General features: G+C 43.8%; 1 protein-coding gene and 1 long non-coding RNA gene across 2 annotated transcripts; one reads left to right on the top strand and one right to left on the bottom strand.

Annotated features, from left to right (window-relative positions):
- Positions 1-1,906: 1,906 nt before the first annotated feature.
- LOC134551034 (ferritin light chain-like) lies at positions 1,907-8,428 on the bottom strand. Its single transcript, XM_063398103.1, has 3 exons — positions 8,151-8,428; positions 4,937-5,083; positions 1,907-3,680 (listed from the first exon to the last, which is right to left on the bottom strand). The coding sequence occupies exons 1-3, from the start codon at positions 8,331-8,333 to the stop codon at positions 3,177-3,179; spliced, it is 834 nt and encodes a 277-aa protein (XP_063254173.1). The 5' UTR covers positions 8,334-8,428; the 3' UTR covers positions 1,907-3,176.
- LOC134551035 (uncharacterized) lies at positions 5,090-22,610 on the top strand. The gene is made up of 4 exons (XR_010080503.1): positions 5,090-7,560; positions 17,393-17,470; positions 19,372-19,467; positions 21,153-22,610. It is a non-coding gene; the product is annotated as an uncharacterized LOC134551035 (long non-coding RNA).
- Positions 22,611-22,965: the final 355 nt, after the last annotated feature.

Here is a 22,965-nt window from a genome sequence, read left to right as displayed (position 1 = left end):
TGAGGATACCTTCCTTTAGGCTTGGACATGCTGATCTTCAGACATCCCATCCAATCCTAACATTTCTGATTCTGTGATTCCCTGCTGCTGTCACCACTAACAGCCACTTCCCAGTGTAATTCCCAAAGACAGTTTTTTCCAGAAAGATGTTGCCATGTGCAATGAGGCTGAAAAAACATCCTTGCAAAGAACAAGTGCTGAGATGCTCTTCTCGGTTTTGTGTGGCCACAGTGGAGAGGATGAAGCTCAGAATAATCTCCACTTGGAGACCTTAAGTGCATTCCTCACTCTGAGAGCAGGCAACTCTACGTACTGCTTATGGCAAGCATTTACAAGGATTCCATGTTAAACCTCTTTGGAAGCCTCTGGGGCTATAACTCATAATTTCAGTAAAAATTAGGTCCCTCCTGAGTTTCCAGTTTGGGTGCTGTGTTAAGGGTACTGGTGCTGCACTAGCTATTCAGAGCTGTCTCAGGTTGTGTGTTTGGATTGTTTGGGCACTGCTTTGGAAGTACAGATACAGAGAGTGTGGATCAACAAGCATTCAGCAGAGAATTTGCAAAGTTTCTGTAAGAGCTATTGCCCTTAACCTATTCTACATTCATACTTGATATAATATTTTTCAGGATGTGATTGAAAAGGAAACTGGGAAGGCAGCAGCAGATTGTACTTCCTACATTGACAAACATGTATAGACTCATCCTATACACAACTGACAGGTATTGTTAAATCTGAGACCATATTCACAAGTGTGTGTGCCCTCTCAGCAGAAGCAGCATGTGGACAAGAAGAGCTTATTATCAACAAGAACTGATTGATTTCTCTTTTCTTTTTCAGAGGATAGAGGCTGGGGAAACAGCTGATTGTGAGTTTATCTGAAATTAACAGAATTGTCTTTTCAGGCAGAGGGCCCAGAACATGTTTTGGCAAAAGAAAAGGGAGAGAAAAAACCTTAAATTCTTAGAGTGTGTGGATACATTTGATTAGAAGATGAATGTGAGAATTCTGAGGAACAGACATGGCACTACTTCATGGAAAAATAAGAGGCAAGTAAGTCTTGCTCTGAAAATTTTAAAAGTTGGGTTCTTTGTTATGTTGGACTATGTTTAAGGTAAAAGTTGAAGTGCTGTAAACCACAGAGGAGGCTGTAACTATGTTTCAGAAGGCCATCAGCTTTTAAAAGGTGAAGATTGTTGTACCAGTAAGTCAAATATTACCAGTAGTACATGAAGTTTTATACGGCATTAGAGTAGAATTCAGTTAGCAGCTTTGCCCTGCTCACACTTAGCAGGCTGCATTTAATACTGAGAGGGATGGATTCCATTGCTCCTATTCATGTTGAGCTGCAGTCAGTGGAACTAATTGTTGAATAAGGTATGCTCAGCATGAGGATGGGTGATGGAATCTAGCCCAGATGGAAATATCTTAAACTCCTGCTGTATTAGAGAGCAGCAATCTCAACACAGGCAAATCTAGCATGATTCTAAAAGGGCTTTGAGCCCTTCCTGTGGCATATAGCAGTATTTTTATAGATGAATATAGAGGTTGTTTTAAAGTGGTTGTGTTCCCCATCCCCACCCCAAAGTTGAACCACATTCACAGAAAAGATTGGGAAAGCATCTGCATTGGAATTTTCTGTCCCATGTTACAACAACAGCCCACCAACAGAAGGGGGGCTTTGCAGAAATTGCTACTTAACTGCAGTTGTGTCAGAGTTTACTAAAAAGGTTTCACTGTGCAGTGCTTTTATAGTAATGCAGTTTTCTGGCATTTATTTTCACTCTGTTCTACTCTTCCATTGTGCACAACTTCCTTAGATGTAGAACAATAGTGGCGCAGTTTTGTATACATATGCAAAATCTCTTGGAGAAGAATGCCAGGGTGGTGAACTGAGGAATACACTGGAGATGCAGACATGGAACTGAATTTATTTTTAAGCAAAACAGCAATATCAGCTAAAGTATTACACAAAAGTGTAAGGCAATCTTCCAATGAATCAAGCCCCAACTGCATAAAAGATGTATATAATGACAAAAAACATCCCTAACTGCAGGCAGCTGATCTAGCCAGTTGCTCTTCTTAGGTGACCTTGGGAGCCAGGGTACAGAATGAGGCACTCTGGTGGGAGACTAATGAGAGGAATTTGGACAGCTCTGCACTTGAACCAAGCTGCCTAACACTGCCCTGGTTTAAAGGCAAAACTAATGAGTAGCTGCTCTCTGTGATGCAATTCTAGTTACGTCTGCTGTTTTTTCACTAGGATCTCGTGCCCCTACTTGGACCAAACAGGGAATATAAGAAATAGCAAGAGTGCCACAGTAATTCCTTTAGTGAGCTAGCTTAGATAGAGCTCTGTATCATAATTAAAGCAATCATCCTACATTAAGTCTGGACAAAGTCCTAGAGCTACTCTCTTCAGTGACACTTGAAAAATATGCCCTAGAATGTCTAAAGTTCTCATCTAATGAGAACTCCTAATTTCTCTCTCATCTCCTTTCTGAGGATGAGAAAAGCCAAACAGGCAATAACTATAGAGAAATCAGCACATTTTCTTATTCCCACTGTTGAGGAAATGTTTGCATCTTTCATCCTGAAGAAGTATACCATTAGAAATAGCTGATCAGTAAATGCATTAGACTACTTATTTAAATGGCTATGATAGAAATAAGGCAAAAACCTTTGGTTTTGAACAAGTCTTTTTAAAAAGTTCATTATGTTATTATACCTGTTAGTAATTTAAAATACTGAATAGTAATATAAAATATTCAGTAATATAAAACAAAATATTTCAATTTTCTGCCATGTAAAAGTTTCCTTGCACTAAAGGTGCAGTGGTTTCTTTTCTATTTGTTTTAATAAAAAGTATATATATTCTTAAAATTAATTTGCACTAACTAATCCTGTTAATCATTTAAGAGAGGGAAGAAGCTTAAGAACTTTTTGCTTTTAGGAAGAATTGCATAGATAAATGTGACAATCTAGCTGGCAACCTTGCTATCATTTAAAGCAAGTAGTGTTATGGGCTAGATTTTGAGCTGTGACTCAGCAGAAGATGAGGGATGGGGTGTAAAGCAGGAGGAGTGATAGAGCATCGTGCCTCCTGAGTTCTGGTCCCAGCTTCACCCTTGGGACAGGTTTGCCTGAGGAGCTGCCCTGTAGCTGCAGCAGCCTCAGCATTAAAGGCCCTCCCTGCCCTGCTTCAGCTTTGCTCCTGTGCCATCATTAAACTGTGGCACCATCGTTGTGCAGTGTATGGTTGCATATATTGGCCCTATGCCATTTCTGTGCTGGGAGCATTCTCTCTGGGGTCTCTTCAGACCTTCTGCAGCTCCTGTGCACTGCTGGAGAGGTGGGCAGGGGCTGCAGTGGTCACTAGACTCTGGCTCTATGCTGATCCTGAACTCTTTCTGCAGCCGGTCCATGAAGTAATCCCCAAGACTATTTCTGCCGTCCTGGGAACAGTCAAGCCTGCGAGCGTTGGTCAGCAGATCTCCCATCAGCTTGATCTTCTGGATTTTGGGCCCAATGAATTGTTTCTTGATAGTGCTTGCGCTATGAGGGTCTGCATTTTCAACACTCAGGGCATAAAGCTCTTCAAAATATCGTAGCATAGTTTTCCATTGTACCATTGCTAGTTCCAGGGCTTTCATTAGACCGACTGCATAATCACAGTTTGGTTTCTGAAAACAAAAACAGAATTGTATTTAGTCAAAAGAACAGCTCATGTATCTGTATTCATCAATGGATTCCTGCAGCTTAACCTGGTACTCTAAACAAAGTTGTACTAGGATGTTGCAACAACTGCTTCTAGTTTGGAGCATCTGTTGTTTTTTGCAGGCTGTAAACACAAGTAGCAGAACCCAAGCACTTCTTCAAGGAACAGTTTTACATAGCAGCAGCTATGCTTGAAAAGGGTTCTTACACCAGGCAACCCAATCATAGAATGGTTGGGGTTGGAAGGGACCTTAAAATCATCTTGTCCCAACCCTCTGCCATATTCCACTAGACCAGGCTGCTCAAAGGTCCATCCAACCTGGCCTTGAGCACTCCCAGGAATGTAGGGGCATCCTCCACTACTCTGGGGAGTTTTTTCTAGTGTCTTACCACCCTCACAGTAAAGAGGGACTTCCTAATATCTAGCCTAAATCTCCCCTCTTTCAGTTAAGAATCGTTATCCCTCATCCTAACACAGCATTTCCCGACAAAGAGTCCCTCTTTCTCTTTCCTGCAGGTCCCCTTTAAGTACTGGAACTCCAGAGCTCCTCCTTGATGTAAACTTAGTATTATGAAAAACTTTTACAATAGCCTTTTTACTTTCTGCAGCTTAACAGCTGCTGTGATGGACCAAAGAGGAGCATTCTGTATTAACTGCTTTGGTAGAGGAGAATCAGCCCCTTGGTCTTAAACAAATGAGGTGGGTTATTTTTTTTCCTGAAAACTTTTGAATTGTTCCTTGTACCTGTGCAAGCCCAAGTTAGATCTTAGTTTAAATTCTGTCATGAGCTGTACTTTAGGAAACCAACTACTGCCCCAAGCTGGATGGTTCTCCTTCCTTACCACTCTTCTTAGGTGCTAATCATGTCTAAGCTTCCACTTAGGTTCAGGTGAAGGTGACAAGTTGGCTGCTTCAGCACAATTTAAGGAGTCATAATCCATTACAGCATGTACTGGAAACAGCAGTGTCCAGCAGAGTAAAAGAAAAGGGGAACACTGTCCAGATTCTTTTGGGCTGCAAAGCAACCCCACAGAGTTAGGACTGTATGTCTGACAGTTTCTAGGCACCACAATCAAGAACAAAACCGTGCACAAAACCGTATAGGCCAGATATATCTGGAAATCTAATAGTGGGTGAATGCAGAGATCTGAAGTACCAACAATATAATTCAGTAAGTTAAACGGATCACAGCTGCTTGAGAACTTGTTGACTACTACGCACCTGGATGGTTTTAGAGCAGTAATGGCCTCCTCTTTCTTGCTGATACTTCATCAACGCCTCTGCAGCTTTTCTCTCTTCCAGAGCTTGATGCAGGAAGAACTTCGAAATATTTGGTAGAGCCACATGTGACTGATCAAAATATTCACCCTAAGCACACAAAACAGGAGTGTTAAGATTTCCTAGAGTGGGGATTCCCCTGCAGCAGAACATGGCTTTAACAGAACTTGGGAGACCCTTCCAATGAAAGGTGTTTTGTTCACAAAGCACCATCACTTTGCAGACTTTGATCCTATTTCTACAATAAATGAAGTGAGTAGTTAAGAGTATGAAATGAAAAATCTATACTTCTACTAGAACTCCTATCCTTTAATATTGGTCAGGCAACTGTAGAACTGATGTTATTCTTGCAGTAGCAGTTAAGATCTTCAGAATATTTTATTTATGAGTGTTTAGCATGTGTGTGTTTTGTAATTGTGTTTTGTGAAGGATTTTTGTTTTGTTTTTTAAACATACTCCTAGGATAGGGAACATAAAATTTATCCCTGCAGGCCTGCATTCCATTCAAAAGTTAGCTTTCAAAGGTATGAGAGAGATGAGGAAAATACCAAAAAGAGAACAAGCACAACTTGCACCTGTTTATCAGCTTTATTATGGATATTATTTATATCCATATTATAATATTATTTATTATTCCAAAATAATGGATACTGCTACTGAACTATACATCTTCAATATTAGATGTAGCCCATGCCTGGGAAGGCATGTCAGGAAGAACATAAATCTGTTGGAGTGAGGCCAGAGGAGGGACACAAAGTTGATCAGAGGGATGGAGCACCTCTCCGGTGAGAAAAGGCTGAGAGAATTTGGTTTGTTCAGCCTGGAAAAGAGAAGGCTCTGGTGACCTAATTGTGTCCTTACAGCACCTGAAGGGAGCCTACAAGAAAGATGAAGAGGGAGTTTTTACAAGGGCATGCAGTGACAGGACAAGGGGGAATGCTTCGAACTGAAAGAGCAGGTTTGGATTGGGTATTTAGAAAAAACTCTTTACTATGAGGATGGTGAGACACCAGAACAGGTTGCCCAGAGAAGCTGTGGATGCCCCATTCTGGAAGCGTTCAAAGCCAAGCTGGCTCTGAGCAACCTGGTCTTGGGAAAGGTGTCCCTGCACATGGCAGGGGTTTTGGAACCTGATGATCTTTAAGGTCCTTTCCAACCCAGGGCATTCTGTAATTTCAGAAGTATTACAATCCTAAATCCTCTGCAGGCCTTGTTCTGTTCTGTATGGGAAAGTAACAACTGAAACCACTGCCATATTTAACCTATGCCATATGCTAACAGATCTAATATCTCTTATATTTAGAATATTTTGTCCATGGTATGGCTGTCTCATAAAGCAAAGTATTACAGGCAGGTAGCAAAGGAGAGCCAGCAGGTTACACTGGTTTGAGCATTGGCTCTGCACAGCTCTGATGTCAAAGAGAATGAGAAGCAGCAGCTGGGACTATGCCAAGAACCAAACTGAGGGAGCTACAGCATCCTCACCTGCCACTGCCCTGACCATGTGTGTGCAACACAGCACAGCCTCTGTCCCTTGCACACGTGTGTGCAACACAGCACAGCTTCTGTCCCTCGCACACGTGTGTGCAACACAGCACAGCTCCTGTCCCTTGGACACGTGTGTGCAACACAGCACAGCCTCTGTCCCTTGGATACGTGTGTGCAACACAGCACAGCCTCTGTCCCTTGCACATGTGTGTGCAACACAGCACAGCCTCTGTCCCTTGGATACGTGTGTGCAACACAGCACAGCTCCTGTCCCTTGCACATGTGTGCAACACAGCACAGCTCCTGTCCCTTGGACATGCTCTGCACCAGAGTACACAGAACTGCATCCTGAGCTGTTGGCTTTAGCCTGCCTAGGAGGGGCAAGCAACAAGTTTGTGCACTTCCTAAGTTCTTCTGCTTCTGGTTGTCGTCCCTGCTTCCCTCTATTACCTTGCTTAAATAGGAAATACTTTCATTTCACCTATATTACTCTGTTCAGAAAGAAAATTAAGACATGTTAAACACAAAACAAAAATTTATGTTTTTCTCTTACATGTTTAGGGCCATCTTGGGATAACCTAAACCTGTGACACACATACAAACACACGACCATAAACCGTTGAAGAGAAAGCACATACTGGAATGTTTTATTAAGAACATTCATTGCTTTATTTGCAGAATCCTTTTCCTCAAGTCACTCATTCCTGTTTCTGTTGACAGCATAGCCAAGACTGTTTTATAACCACTTCCTCTGTGCAAGTGTGCAGCACAACTTCAAGTGGAGCTCAAGTTAACGCATCTGTCAAGTTAACTCTTAAGGTAAATCTTTTATGTCAATCATTCACTATTTAGGATGCTCACATTTCTAGGTTTGATTTATCCACAGTCAATTTCTGAGTTTTCTCCATCCCATCCAGCTGTTGATCGCTGCAATTTTTTTCTTCCACAGGCTTAACAGGTTTTACTGCATACTTAAATTTTCATTGAACTTACACTTGACACCAAACTCAACTGAAGGATCGTGGGGATATACTGGATATAGTTTGTGTTGCTTCCCAGTGGATGGTTGGCATCAGAAGGTATGACATTGATAATTTTGATTTTTTAATTTTAAAGTCTCTGTTAAGTTATATGTTTGCCTTAACACTTGATATGTAGCCAGATGCAATTCTGACATGAATTTGACATGGTATCAGTGATACCTTTTATAATTTCATGTCCAAAGTTCATGCCTGTGGAGCAAGAAACCCTAAGCCATCCGCAACGTTCACAGACTATAGTTAACCACATGCAATTATTCAACAAAGTTTGAGGGAAAACCCACTCAAGCGTTATACTCCAGAGCTCTTAGCATTCCCTGTTCCTGTCGCTTTTCCGCAGGCAAAAGCGCCTCTGTGAATCACCCAAAGCACACGAGCGCTCGTTCCGCAGCCCGCGTTTCACGGACCTTCCTCGTTCCTTTCGTGGCCGTGCGGGCACAGCGGCCGCGGCGCGCCTTTGGCGGGTCGGGGAGCCCGGAGAGCCTCCAAAGCCCCTGGGCAGGACACAGGCACCGCTGTGCCGTCCCGGCCCGACCCTAAACCCTCCTCAGCCGAGCTCCGGCACCTGCTCTCCGCAGCGCAGGGCGATGGGGTCACCCGCCGTGCCCTCCCGCGCCCCGCCGCCTTACCAGCGCCTGCAGGCAGTAGTGCAGCTCCAGCTGGGCGCCGGTGACGCCGCAGAGCGCCTCCTCCACGGCGGGCGGGAAGCCGTGGCGGACGCGGCTGCCGGGCAGCGGGCGGTGCGCGGGGCAGGCGGGCAGCGTCCCCCGGGGCCGCTTGGAGCGCGGCTCGGCCATGGCCGGCGCCGCCATGGGCCCGCCGCGCCGCCGCCGCGCCGCCTGATATAGCCGGGCACCTGGGACACACCTTGCGCGCTGCCGCCCGCCCTCCGAGCGGCGAGGAGGAGGAGGAGGAGGAGGAGGATGTGCGTGCGGGCGCGGGGGGGCCGGCGGGGGCCGACATGGCGTGCGTGGGCCCGGGCAGGCGCGGCGGAGCGCGGCCGGCTCCGGCCATGCCCGAGAACGGCGCGGTACGGGGCCCGCAAACATCCGAAACAGTGAAGAGTTACATAAAGGATTTACAGTAACAAGTAGATGTGTTAGCTTGGGCTCCACTGGAAGTCGTGCCGCACACTTGTGCTGAAGAAGTGGTTATAAAACACTGAATCTTGACTTGGGGAAAAGGATTCTGCAGTGAGTGTTCTCAATAAAACATTCCAGTATGTACTTTCTCTCCAGTGGTTCATGATTACACATGTGTACATGTGTCACAGGTTTGGGGTATCCTAAGATGGTCCTATACTCATAATAGAAAAATATAAACTTGTGCGTTTGTCATGCCTTAATTTCCTTTCCAAACAGAGCAACACAGCTGAAGTGAAAGTATTTCCTATTTAAGCAAGGTAATAGAGGGAAGCAGGGACGACAACCAGAAGCAGAAGAACTTAGAAAGTGCATATACTTGTTGCTTGCCTCTCCTAGGCAGGCTACAAGCCAACAGCTCAGGATGCGGTTCTGTGTGCTCTGGTGCAGAGCATGTGCAAGGGACAGGAGCTGTGCTGTGTTGCACACACGTGTCCAAGGGACAGGAGCTGTGCTGTGTTGCACACACGTGTCCAAGGGACAGGAGCTGTGCTGTGTTGCACACACGTGTCCAAGGGACAGGAGCTGTGCTGTGTTGCACACACGTGTCCAAGGGACAGGAGCTGTGCTGTGTTGCACACACGTGTCCAAGGGACAGGAGCTGTGCTGTGTTGCACACACGTGTGCAAGGGACAGAGGCTGTGCTGTGTTGCACACACGTGTGCAAGGGACAGAGGCTGTGCTGTGTTGCACACACATGGTCAGGGCAGTGGCAAGTGAGGATGCTGTAGCTCCCTCAGTTTGGTTCTTGGCATAGTCCCAGCTGCTGCTTCTCATTCTCTTTGACATCAGAGCTGTGCAGGGCCAATGTAACCTGTTGGATCTTCTTTGCTTCCTGTCTCTAATACATTGTCTTTATGGGACAGCATGGATAAAACTCTTGTAATGTAAGAGCTGAGCCCTTTTTCCAGGCAGTCACATTCAGTACCTCCAGTTCCATCAGCAGCATGTGAGAGTGTGGCCAGGCTGGGCCGAGGCTGCAGTGGCTGGTGAGAACATGCTGGCAGAGGCAATCCTGGGAAGGGAGTGAGCTCTGAAAAGTCCTGGGAATTCAGCAGTGTGTGTTTATGTCCTGTGTAAATTCTTTAGGTTTTTTGATTTAATGCTAAAATTATCTCTGCTGAATTAGTCCTACCTATGCTTCTTAAACTATCTTCAGTATTTTAGTAACCAATAATCCCCAGCTTGTACAGTAACTTCAAAATACACGTGACTGATTTTTTCAACTGTTTTTTACCACATGGATGGAGCTTGGCTTTTCTTGAGCATTTCTGTACCTTTAATAAATTCAGACCAGTGGAGCAGAAATATGAGTAATCTCAACACCCTTCGAAATCAATAATTTTCTGTTCAGTGACTTTGTTTAGTAAGCTCAATGTTATGCGCTGTTTTATGGAATATTTTTCTAGCAGATCACTCCCCCACCAACCCAGGATGCTAAGGGCAGAATTGTTTTCCATTGCCTGTTTTAATTGTTATTGGATCTGACTGCCTAGAGCCCAGCATGCATCTGAGAGTAGTCATGTAGAGATGTGAGAACATTGCTCATGAGAAACTTAAATAATTCTTGTTCAGTGCCTCCACCTCATATGCTATTCAGTCCTCTTTGATGCAATTATCCATTTTTTAGTTCAGATTCTTCCTGTTGTTAAATTAGAAGTTTCATTTTAAAAAGTCAAACAGCACTTAAGCATTTGGGTAAAATTTTATGTGAGTAAAGTATGACTAATATTTGCAAGGCTAAAGTAAGTATCCAAGGTCATTAAATGTCAATATATTGACAAGACACTAGAACAATGTGTGACCTTATTCTGAAGTTCTCAGTAAGCCCCCTGTTCTTCACTCTAGCACTAGGGACTTTTGCTGGAAGGATGTACCTCTGTCAAGTAGCTTTTATCTCCTTCCATTCCAAGTGTCCTTGTTTTGGCCTGTAAAGTAGTTGCTAGTGTTCTATTATTCCAGAATTATCCCTTCATTCCCTCAGAGGAGAAAAGGAGCAAGTGTGGTGCCTCTGTGTGTGCATGCATTGACATCCCAACCAAAATAAATACTTGATGACTTCCTTTCTTTGGCCAGTCTGAATAACTTGAAGTGTGAAATAGCAATAGAAAGCAAGTTGGCCAGTGTCCCCATGGAAACATTTGTAGTTGTATTTTGTTAATTGGGCATTTCTTATGTTAATATCTGAGCATATCAGCTCATGGAGGTTTGTCTCTGCATTAGTGGACTTTGGAGCCTTGGAAAACAATATTAAGTTATCCCATTTCAGTGGTGGATAGCTGAGAGACAAGGGCAGTTCTTAAGGCCATCTGTGATGCATGGAGCTGATCTGAAAACTGACTCTAAAATTCTTTGTACTCCTTATGTTCCTTTCATGAGAACACCATTCAATTTATTTTGCTTTGTTCTTCATAGAACTAAAGGAAGTACACACCATTTGCATTGTTACCAATTGTATTATGGAAAAACCCCATGACAAAGTAATACAGGGATTCTTGCTGCATACCATGAGGTGCTATCACATGCTCTTTGTATCTGGGCTGGAGAAGGTATCATCTGCTCCAAAAGCTTGTGGCCTCAAGAAATGCAGCTTTCCAGTGAGCAAGCACTTTGTTCAGTTTCTTAGTCACAACTTTTCAGCACAGAATCACAGAATATTCTAAGTTGGTAGGGACCTACAAGGATCATCAAAGGGTTGGTTACAGGCACATGCCTTGATGAAAGGTATCTTTTCATTTTTGTGATTTGGCATGATTTTGGTACAACACATTTTAAAGTGTGTTGCAAATGTATGGCAGAGTGGGAAGCCAAACCACCACAATGTGGTATACAGAACTACAATTTAAATTCCATCAAAATAGGCTCTCCTGTACACAAACCCATACCTTCTCTACTCCTCCCTGCTCCTTTTCCTAATTTTTTTCTTTGGCAGATTGCAGTAGAGAGTGGCAGAGTTTGTGTCAGTGGGCTTTAGCAATGCTATCAAAATATTCTTTCTCCTGAGCCTACATTGCAAACATTCAGTTGTATCCAGCCGTTTTCTACCCCGCTTCTCTCATTTAAAGCTAGATTCTTTAGGCTGCACTTTGTGATCTGGAGTTGGTATTGTTTATTCTTTCACCACAGGTAGTAGGAGTTGTGGCTGTTGCTTCTCTCCAGCTACCATCTGTTTCCTTCTTTCTAGCTATGATGGGTTTTTCATGTGCTTTGAAAATAGTCAATCTAATGCTGCTGGGCTTTTCTCTCATTCAGTGCCCATCAATAGCTATGGTGAAAACAGAGGGCTGTGTGAGGAAAAAGTAATAAACAAATAAATGTACGCTATATATGCTTGTGAATTGGCCTTCTTCATTCATCATTTTGTTTTGTAATTAAGTGAAACCAAATTCCTCTCTGGCAGGAAATTAGGAATGATTCATATGAACACCTGTGAATTCATGATTGCTTTTACTGGACTTGAAGTCCCTTAACCCATTTTTCTTATTTCTGGTCTCAACAGGTGCTTCATCTCACTATTTTATCCAGTCCCACTTTTTTTTTTACTTCCTTTATCCATGGAGGAAAAAGCCAGCAAGACTTCTGAGTTGTTTTGTTGCCTTTTTGCACTGTATAACTCATAAAGTGAAAAAAGAAGCCTGACATTTGGGATATTACTACTTGAGCAAGCATAGCAAAATAACCTATTTTAACTGACTTTCAGTAGGAGTGGTCATCAGCAAAACATGAGATGGCCCTGGGGAGGCAACAGTGTTGTGACCAGGCTGCGACATGGACATTCTGGAAAATCTTTTTTGTCTCTTTGTCACTGACCAAAAGGAAAATGCCAGTGTGCTGTAGTCCTCTGAAATCAGCATGTTTAGTGATACAAGAGAAAGATTGCTCAAAAATAAAGCCTGGTCCCTTTGCAGTCAGTCTTGTTGCTGTTAAACAGAGCGACATAAGTCTGAATTTTGGGTTTATAAGTCCTGAAAGTTACTATAGTGTGCCAAATCTGCATGTACTTTGCATATATTCAGTTTAATGAAATGAGGTATCATAATGAAATCCTGTTTGAAAAATACTTGGATTAACTTTTAATGTTGGCAGCAATTTTTAAATGCCTTTTTTGGCACTCACCAAAGTTAGTTTTCATTTGCTTTCCTTTTGTCCTGTCATTGAGATTTTTGTGTTTGCCAAATATCCATTACTGCAGTATTTGAAGCCAGATGAGATATTTGAGGATGTTCCCATCACTGGAAACAGCCATGTCTTTTTTGCCACCATTGAGTTTTCCCACGTTGCTTCAGTAGCTTGATAAAGTTGCAACACTTTTCGCTTCTGTTGTAACTTTTATCTCTGGCACTTTTTTCCATAGGCTCCCTCAGCATAAGTCTGCATGGCACAGATACTGAGGTGTTGGCTCATTGCCTCTCTTCTTTTGCAATGAAGTTCTTCCTTAAGGAACTTCCCAAATGCTGGATAACATAAAATATTGTGATATATATAGAATTCTTTGAAACTTCACTGATTGAAATCTGTCCTTCAAAGAGAATGTGCTGATAGCCCACAGGCATATCTGCCGTGTCTAAAGCTAACATAGGAGACAGGCTTGTAAGAGTTTCTGAAATGCAAGCAAATCTTATCTTTAACCTTGTGTCACAGAATATGTATAGAAGGGTTTTCTAATCTGTGCTATTTTCTTCTCTGCAGTATTTAAATTAGATTATCTGTAATTAATGCTTGCTCCTACCATGGGGCCCTTGCAGGAGTTTGGAGACAGACAGCCTCCACTGCTTCTCAGTCAGGAGCTGCTCTGGGGCTCAGGGGGCTCAGGGCACATCCTGTCTGTGTACCACCAACCCTCACCCTCCTGCTGGTCCCCAGGTCCCCCCGCCTTCTTCTCTCTCTCCCTGGGGGCTCTTTCCCACTCCTGCCAACCACTGTGCTCAGGCAGACTTGTCCTCTCCCTTTGCTCCACTCTCCCCTCTCTGGACCCTGGGGAAAATGCCGTGCTAACAGGAGGTTTGGGGTCTGTGTGTGCCTCAGCAGTCAAGCCCAGATGATGTGAGTGCATCTCAAGTGCACTGACAGACTCTTGCTGTGACTGTTGTGCCCCAGCCTGGTTTGCGTTTGCCACCTTCATCTTGCCCACAGCGCCTCCAGTGCAGCTGCACATGGCCGTGTTTGTGTGACTGCCTGCATGTGTGGGGCTGCAGGCAACCTGGGCTGTGGCCACTCTTTAGCTCATGTCTAGAAGCTGTATGTCACTACTGTCTCTTAAGCACTTAGCACTCTCTCTGCAATTTTAAATGCTGACAAGTCACATACACTGAGTTGTTCACCGTTGTCTTTTCTCCTTGTATTTACAGCATCATTACATGTCCTGACTCCGTTTGCCAGCTCACCTGTGTCTGTAGGAGCCCAGGCTCTGGCAGCACTGGGGAAGGCCATGGCTGGGACTGGGCAGAGGCAGCAGGGAGAGCTGGAGCCCAGGGGCAGTCTGTGTTCCAGCCTGGTGGCTGCAGAGGGCTGGCAGCCTGGCTAAGTGAGCTCCAGCCTGGCCGGCAGCACTGGCCCTTCCATCTCCGTTTCTGCTCTTGTAAATACACTTGAGTTGTAAGTGGACTATTCATTTCAAGTGCCACTGGCTGATAGTAGCAGCCAGCAGCCTTTGATTTTTCTAAAGAGGCCGTGCTTAGGAGTAAGTGTCTATAAATTGGCAGGGTTCATCTGCCTCTGAGATTTTGTAATTTTTATTTCAGGTCACATCTAAAAAAGCATAGGCCAGCACATGTAAGGCTGGTCCATGTAATCTCTCTGTGGTATATCATAAGTCCAGTCCGAAATTGCAGGTGGAAGGCACAGGGCCTCAGCACTGGAGCATATTTAAGAGGATTCTGTGGAATTTCTGAAAACATGAGGCTTGCCTGAGGCCATGTGTTGCATAAGGGAGTTATGCAATGCCAAACTGCCTAAAGTCTGTCATAATTTGTATACTTTGTGTACTTGTCTTTCTATTCTGCCTTCCTTTCCACAGCTGTGGGTGAGAATCTCTACTTACTCTTGGATAAATGAGAAAATAAGACTTGATATATTGAAAAAGGCAGAGCTCTTTTTTGTGTGTGTGCAGCCTGTGGCATCTGAAATCAGACCAGGTACTGCCTTCCAGGCAGTGTAAACCTCAGGAGGTGCACTCCAGTGCTCCAGGTGGCCCTTGAGGGGACATCAGACCTCTCTGAGCTCTGCATAAGCAGGTGCACTTTGTACATACTCAGAATATCTGGGCTAGCAGAAATAAACTGTGGGCAAGGAATGAAGATCCAGAAACCATTTATTGTCTTGCTGCTGTATGCTACTGATAATCAGTGTTCATAGAGTTCCTGCTAGTACCAGGAGCACCTTATTCTGAAGCACAGGGACTCCTGGGAATTAACTGGTCTGACTGATACCATTTGTTACTTGGCTTGAGAGAGAAGAAATTAAAGCCACAGTTGTGGTAAGAGGAGTGTGAAGTGTTTGCAGGTGAAGAGGAAATTATTCTAAATGTTTTGGCTTTTGTAGTGACCAAAAAATAAGGAACCATAATTTTTGTAAAAATTTTCAAAGTCTAGGTGAAACTGCTTGAGTAAAAAGAGATTTGAAATTTTAATGTGAACATTCATCGGCTAAATGTTTGTTTTAAATTTTGTATTAAGATGGAGCCCATGGTGGTGAATCGGACAAAGCAGAAATGGATAATTTCACTCAAACATCATGGACCTTAAAGGCAATGCTAAATTCCAATGAAGTCATGCCTCTTCTAGTTCCAGTCATTGATGACCCTTTATTGCTGCTTTCTGGTCAAAACACCTCTTTTAGAGCATCCTTATTGTCTAAGTGTTGTGATTCCCTGGGTTATCTCTTTCCCTATCATATTCTGCCTAATTCCATATTAATGGCTTTAAAAACATTTTAAAAATCTTACTACGAGAGGTGTTAGGTTGTAGTAAGTTTGTGGCAGCATGTCCCAGGGAAAGTCTTCTCTGCCAATTTGCATGGATCAAACAATCTGTTTTTTCAATTTCAGTGTCTTTATGTACAGCACTTGTTGAATTTAGCATTCTCCTGATTTCTCTGGGATTGTAAGGTAGAACTCAGAGTATGTTTGGCTCCTATCACTTAAAGCAGTCAGCACCATTAATCTTGGGAAGTTATTTATTCAGATCTTTAGGACACAGTGATGCAGTGAAATTCTTTCCTTTTTGATTTTTAAACCACTCCAGTTGCTATCTCTATTTTTTTTTTTTTTTAGAATTTAGAATTTACTGGGCTGAGTATTTACAAATTTCACAGAACATTTTGTTCTCTGATTTAAATCCTGCATACCAAGTGCCTGCCTGGGGCAAAGACAAAAAAAAAAAAGTTAGCTTTGATACTCCAGAAGTGGTTGAATAAATCCTGTGCAGCTGGCCTGCGTGAAATGTGCCCAGTGACAGCGAGCAGCAGCGAGGATTCCGAGGGATAGGGAGAGCTCTGTGCTGTCAGATGTTGCAGTGTTTTATTGCTTCGGCTGGGAAGGGCAGGAATGTGTAGGTATCCCCACTGCTCAGTGTAAGGGTGCAAAGTGGTTCCCTCAGGCATGTATGTGGACAAAGCTGCTGCACAGGTTGTCTTCTGCATACATTTGTACATGCTCTGGTGTTTTCCAACTTTGGAACTGTGTCAAAGCCACAAAGGGGGAGTGTGTGAGTCTGCAGCAGCTGAGAATACATTTCCAGCACTGCAGGTTCCCCTGTGGTTTAGTGTCTGTCCCGTCCTGGGTGAGGAATTGTCTTACCTGTACTGTGGTGTTTGTCAAGGGAAATTCTTGGAGACTTCTTTAAATGTTCAAGCCAATGCAGTGCAGGTTACACTTGTCTGTACTTGTGGGTGACATGTCAGGAACTGTTACAGATTGCAGACTGTTTTTTCTGCCCGTGCTGTTTTCACTACCAGCTCTGTTCATCCAAGTGTCTCTCATCACTGTGCTTCTCTTTGTAATATAACCCAGCTGAGACATGGTCCTGAGGGAAAAGTGGCTTAAATCTGAATCTTGGAAAGTCAAGAATTAAAAGATGCATAGTTCAGGAAAATAAATTTCAGAATACAAAGTTATGAAGGCTGTGACTGGTTCACATGAGCAATTTGCACAAGGTCCTGTTTTCCTCTGATAGTGCATCAAAAGGAATTTGGAAATCCTGCTTTTACTTGGGCGGTGTGAGCAGAGTGCTTTTGGCCGTGCTCTGCAGTGCTGTCTCTGTGAATGAAGCTCCATTCTCAGGCTCCAGAGAGCTTACAGGTTCTCTAGAAAGAAGCACAAGAGTAACTACAGTGAGTGAGACCAGATTTACAGAACTGCCCTCTGGAGCTCAGAATGGCAGGACTCAAAAAAGATAACACAGAGGCTTTCATTAGTTCAGGTGTTTATCAGAAACACACTGAGGGACTTTAAAAAGAGATTTGTATATATTGGATGGCAAAAAAATTTCCAATAAAATGAGGGGAGAATAAAACTTCCCTTGGAGACAGTTTGGCCAATAGTTTCTGACAGGGTTTTTTGTTTTTGTTTTTCCTATGTCATTTGTAGGGATCATACATTGAAATTATGCTCTGTCCTGCAGGGACCACTGGCTTGAGTCTGTGCATGACAATTCTTATGATACCTTATGTGCTTAAAGACTTCTCTTAATGCACCTTTGCACCTTGACAAGGTTTGGTTTGATTTGTTCCAGAATGGGATTGCCCTTGTTCGTGTTGCTGCAGGCTCATGATCTGGACCCCAGGACTCGAGCAGGACTGAGGGACACATGGTAAGATTGTGTTACCTGTGCACAGGAGGATGGTGAAATCTGGGATGTGTAGCTTGTGATTGTCAGCTGTCTGGTCTGAAGCAAGGGACTTTCTTGATGGAAGATAAATGCAGAGCAAGGAGAGGAGGTGAAAAATTCTTAGGAAAACTAAAATCAGAAGAGGAGCAGCACTGAGAGTGGGCCAAATCTTTTGGTTGTGTATGTGAGCATTACTCATATAACTTCAAGAGGGTACATGCTTTAAACTGATCGTGTACCAGCTGAGGACTTGGCCCATAATGTCCTTTATAAAGCTCTGGTTCCTCCCCAAATAGTTTTTCCCTCCCTCTTCAAAGGGCACCTGTTGTTGGTGGAGTTGGTGATGATACTGGATTAGTGCACATGCGGTCAGCCTGCTTGGCCTCGGCCCTTTGGACCCAAAATGAACTCCAGCTGCTGTTGCCCAGAGCAGGTGCTTCATCCAGCCCCAGCAGCTGTTTGAGTGAACACTGTCATGGCCAGGAGGAGGGGGGACGTCCCCTGGAGTGCCCAGAGGAACGACTGATCAGCAGCAAGGAAGGAACAGGGGAGTGTGCACGGAGACCTGGTTTTTATACCCAGCAGATAAAAGTTGTTCTAGCATTTCCTCATGGGAATAGGGAACAGTGGCTTTCACTCTGCATCTACTGAGCCTGCCCAGTACCGTGATGGATTATGGTTCCCAAAAAGAGGCCGAGGGACTACTAAAGACCAGCAGGGCTGCTTGTAGTCACTGGTTTAAAGCTCCAGTGAGTGGCCCAGCAAAAGTGAGATTGGGCATAGAACAGTGCACAGGCTGATGGCTTGCTACTTGTGGTAGCTTGGGCTTCACACTCACACAGCTAGAGGGAGGAAAACAAAAGCAGAGATAATCTGGGGTATGAAGGAGCTACAGAGAACAGTGCCAGGGAATGGAGGCAGTGGGGATGACCTGGGGGTATATGGAGATGTGATGGTTGGGAGTTTGAGGTCAGAGTTTGAGGAAGAGGCACAGGTAGTTCATGTCAGAGATGAAGCAGCAGCAACCCATGATTAGAGTGACAGGGACAGGACAAGGATGCAGGTTTTGTGGAGTAAGGGAATCATAGCCTTCAAAGGGATGAGGGCAGCTTGGGGTAAGGGCAACTGAGACCTACAGCAAGAGGTAGTGGGGAGTACCTTGCAGAGCATGGAGTCTCACAGGACAAGCTGTTCAAAGTCATTTCCATCACTGGCCTCCCTTTCCAGGAGCATGCACTCTCTGGATGTGTCTGCATATGTCACTGTCAGCATTAACAACAAGTTTAATGTGACTCCTTAGGGTCCCATCCTCTTTCCTGTATTCATTTAAGCTGCCAGAGTCCCTCCACATTCTCTGATAGGCTCACTTTGTGCCCTGTCCTGTGCATGGTTTTTGTCATATCTCATCAGCCAGACTTTTCATTCTGTGTATCTTTGCTGATTGCTCAACCAGGTTTGCACTGAACCTCCATGAGGGGTAAATGCTAAGCAAGGATACTTCCTTGTACAGCTGTAAAAGGATTATTCAGGCCATATTTCATTACAGCATAGCCTAAGAGTAGGAGAAAACATGAATATCCGAGGCCTCTCTTTGTCAGGAAATGGGATTTCCGCAGGTGCTCAATTGTAAATGCTTTGCATGCTTCTAAGGCTTGGCACATGGCATTGCTGAATTCTGATTCAGGAGGCAAGAATGTCTCATGACCCCTGCCATGAAAACTGGTGTCTGGCCATGTTTGGAAATCAGCCGTCGATGATGACAGTAGATGAGCATGGGTGAAATGAGCAGCTTGGCTTCAACACTAAGCAAGACTTGTTAAACATTGTAAATACAGATGTCCAATTCATATTTTGAATAATGAATATTATGAACTTTTCTGTAGCAAGTGGTAAGAAGCTGGATCATCTTTCTTCATCTGCTCACTGCCTTCACAGAATCTGCAAGTGTGACAAAGTATTTCATCCCTTTACAGGATTAGGTAAGATTGGTAACTGTAACTCATGTATAGCATTGAACAGAAATAGTCTAGATAGCCAAGTATATTGATTTAAAGTTACCTGTGTGATGGCAGGGAAATTGTTTCCATTTTGGTTCATTTGTTTCTTGGGTTGGTCAGGTTACGCAGCTGACTTTAGCTGTTTATTCTTTTGGATGAAAATCTTCAGCTGTACAGGCCTGTACAATTTCTGTCCCAGTGTAGCTCTTCATCAGGTATTCCTGCTATTTGGTTTGCTTCTACACAAAAACTAAGGAATTGGAAAAATAGTACCAGAAACTCTACATGAATGAAATTCTCAAGGTTGTTAAAGAAAGAGATGTGTTAGGAGTAGGGTGTTTCTGTGCTCATTCTGTTCTCACATCCCTTGGACAAGTCACTGTTACAAGTGGAAAGAAACACCACACAGAACTGTTACTGGTGTGTGATGTAGCTCTGTGCCAGGGGAGATGTCCTCTGACGGGCTCCCGTGGATGTACCAGCAATAGTTCTGTGCTCCTTCTCTGCCTGATAGCATGGCTGGGTGATGCCCATACCAACTGATCAAGCGGCAGCTGCTGCCCTGCCTCCTTCTTCTGCACTTCTCTTCCTCATCTTCCTTGAGCTGGAATGAAAGTGCAGCTTTTCAAATCTTGGTGGAGTAGTAAATTCTTGCTAAAAACCAGTCCAAATACCACTTTCACAGTGGCCCTGTATTTAAGTGTAGCAGTGCATTTAATCTGGTTCCAGAGGTTTTTAATGACCTAGACGTGGATAGGAATTTTTTGAAGCATCTGTCTTTTGCTGATTAAAATGTATTTAGGTACCAAGGATTTAAAACATCGGAAAGGATGTGTGGCCATGTCCAGTGTCCTGTCTGGTGAGGAACAATGGAATGAAACAGTTTGGTGTGGTAGATCATAATTTACTAGCTGCTGGATTAAGACTAAGGAAATAAAGAGCTTGTTAGCAGGCCTCCACATTTAGGGGATGTGGAGAGCAAAGAGGTTTACTTTATATGAGGCCCATGTTATGCTGTGCAGGAGCTCTCGGGGTCAAAAATACTGAGAGTGCCCTTTCACCAGAGAGCCAACAATGAGCTTGCTGCCAGTAGGAAAAACAGTCTTTAAGTGGCGAGTGAACAGAGTGTCAGCAATGGACCTGGAGAGAGGGGCAGCACACAGTCAGAGCCAGTGACATTCTTCACACCTGCTGTGGGGCATAACAGTAGCTGGCTGCCTCAGCCCGTGGCACTACAAGCAGAGCATTGTGCTGTGACACAGCCTGGGCAGCGATTGAATTACACACCGATTAGGTCTTCGGCTTCTCCCTGTCCCTGTGGACAATGGAGAATCACAGAAGTGGACATGAGAGCTTTAGCAGGCCTTGTGCTCTCCAGCAGAGGAGGATTAGTTTGTAAATGGTAAATTGTGTTGGGGCCAAGAGTCGTAAAACTGAACTCTTGCCCTGCTGCCGCCTCAAAGGCACAGGCTCTGCAGAAAAGCCCTTCTGCTAAATGCTGTGATAAGGACAGGGATGGGCATGTGGAATCTGCTCCTTCTTTCCTCTGCAAAAGGAGGAGGAAGAAACTGGTGCATTTGTACAAATTTTGCTCCTCACCGTCTCTTACTATCTTTTCTAAGGAAGAGCACGGGATTAAATTAATCATTCTTCTGCCGTTTCCACAGGGACGCGGATTTGCCTCTCACCGAGGTGCTGCTGGCTGGTTCACTGGAGGGTGTATCTAAGACCTGATTTAACCTGAAGCATGCACTTCCTCAGGAGGTCTGCAGCAGGGCTGGGAGACTGCCAACACTGCATCCCTTCCTGTCACCTGCTTCACAGGACTGCAGTGCCTGTGCTATGCTCTCGGCTCCCTCACCCTGAAATGTTCCTGGTGATGGTTTGTACAGAGCTGCCTTGCAGCAGGCTTTGCTTTTGGTGGCAGTCTCCCTTGTTGCCATGTCATTCATGAAGAAGATGGCTTTATCCTTGCCTTTATTCCACTGGGACCAGCTGCTCTACCCGCAGCACCAAAAGTGGCAAATCTTCCATAACCTTTTTTAATCTTCAATTGAAGCTCTACATCACATGACCTTCTTGGGGTTTTTTGAGAGGTAAAGACTTGTTGTTGTTATTGTTGTTGTTTTAGAAACAACACCAAATAAAAATCCAAACACCAAAACCCAAGAAACCCAAAACCGACAGAATAAACAAAATCAAACCCCACACATTGCACCCAAGTTGGAGAAACGACTGCATTGTGTGACTGTCCATACAGTACATGGGAGTACAAAGCATTCCCAGCCTGGTCTTGCACATCCACTCCCCATACCTATTAATAGCTTTTAGGCATGAGCATAGACATGGAGACAGGCAGGAGCAGTTTGCCATGCAAACATTTATCTGGGAGCCCCATCCCATTTTCTAGAACTAAAGATTTCAGTGTGATAAAGTGGACATTTTAAAGCATTGGTGGAGATAGGGGGGATGTAACTGCACTTAATCTGGGGTTGGATTTGCATCCTCATATCTTGGAGTCTGCCAGTAAATAGCAAAGTATAGGAGCAATGGCAATATGTCCTTCTTAATCTGTAAAAAGGAAAGGACAGTTTTAAATATCCATCAGTCTTTCAAATCATCTTAAGGCATATTGATCCTGAATCATCAAAGGGGAATTCAACAGGGGTGTTCTTGTTAGTGATCTAAAAATATAAATGTGGTTGAGTACATGGAAAACTGTATCTTATTCCAGTTGTCTTTATTACTACAATAAATGATACCAACTCTTTCTTCCTACAGACTTTATCTCATCCGTTTATAGTGCTGGCATTTATTTTGTTTTGAGCTGAGGAACAATGCATACCTAGATAGTGTAAGGTTGTAGAGGCTTTATGAACATACCTTTAAAAAGGAATTGTTTCTGCTGTGGTTACTTGTTTGAACTGAGAAAAGATACTCATATTTCATACTCCTGAAAGAAATAGCAGGCTTGCTCTGCAGTTCTGAGTGATCTGCTCATAAAGGATCCATTCCAGAAAATTCCCAAATCTCTCCCCACTATTTTCTCTAATAGGTGGCAAATCCTTAGTAGCTCTCAGAAATGCTCACAAGTCTGCAGGGCATGAAGGCTTTGCTTTGGTTTATTTTTTGTAAAGCTTGTTAAAAAAATATGAATGAGAAATTCAGCTGTTATTCAACATAGTCTGTACTAATAACTGAGTGTTCATGTTCAAATCTGGAAAATAAAACCTATTTTAAGTAATCACTATTGGTTTTACTGCTATTGAGTATTTCAGAGGTAAGTTTTAAAGAAAAAAAAAAAGGAAAACCAGTCATTCACGAGTGCTGATACAGGAATGACAGAGGTTAATACCACTGACATCATGCTGGAACTGTACAGCATTTTGTTAATGGTTATTAATGCCCTGCTGCTGGGAGACAGACAGTGCCAGCTGCCATTGGTGTGGTGCCTCTGCGGGTGTGCCTGGGCCTCTGCTC

This window comes from Prinia subflava, chromosome 5, assembly GCF_021018805.1.
Source record: "Prinia subflava isolate CZ2003 ecotype Zambia chromosome 5, Cam_Psub_1.2, whole genome shotgun sequence".
Lineage (NCBI taxonomy): Eukaryota > Metazoa > Chordata > Aves > Passeriformes > Cisticolidae > Prinia > Prinia subflava.
The sequence above is the reverse complement of the archived record's forward strand: the minus strand, read 5'-3'. Positions and strand labels throughout refer to the sequence as shown.

Excerpts from the sequence above, each read along its gene's own strand:
- LOC134551034 (XM_063398103.1), bottom strand. The coding sequence starts at position 8,333 with ATGGCGGCGCCGGCCATGGCCGAGCCGCGCTCCAAGCGGCCCCGGGGG. Across the intron at positions 5,084-8,150 it reads ACTACTGCCTGCAGGCGCTG|GGTGAATATTTTGATCAGTC; the intron begins GTAAGGCGGCGG and ends TTGTGTGCTTAG. Across the intron at positions 3,681-4,936 it reads ACTGCTCTAAAACCATCCAG|AAACCAAACTGTGATTATGC; the intron begins GTGCGTAGTAGT and ends TTTTGTTTTCAG.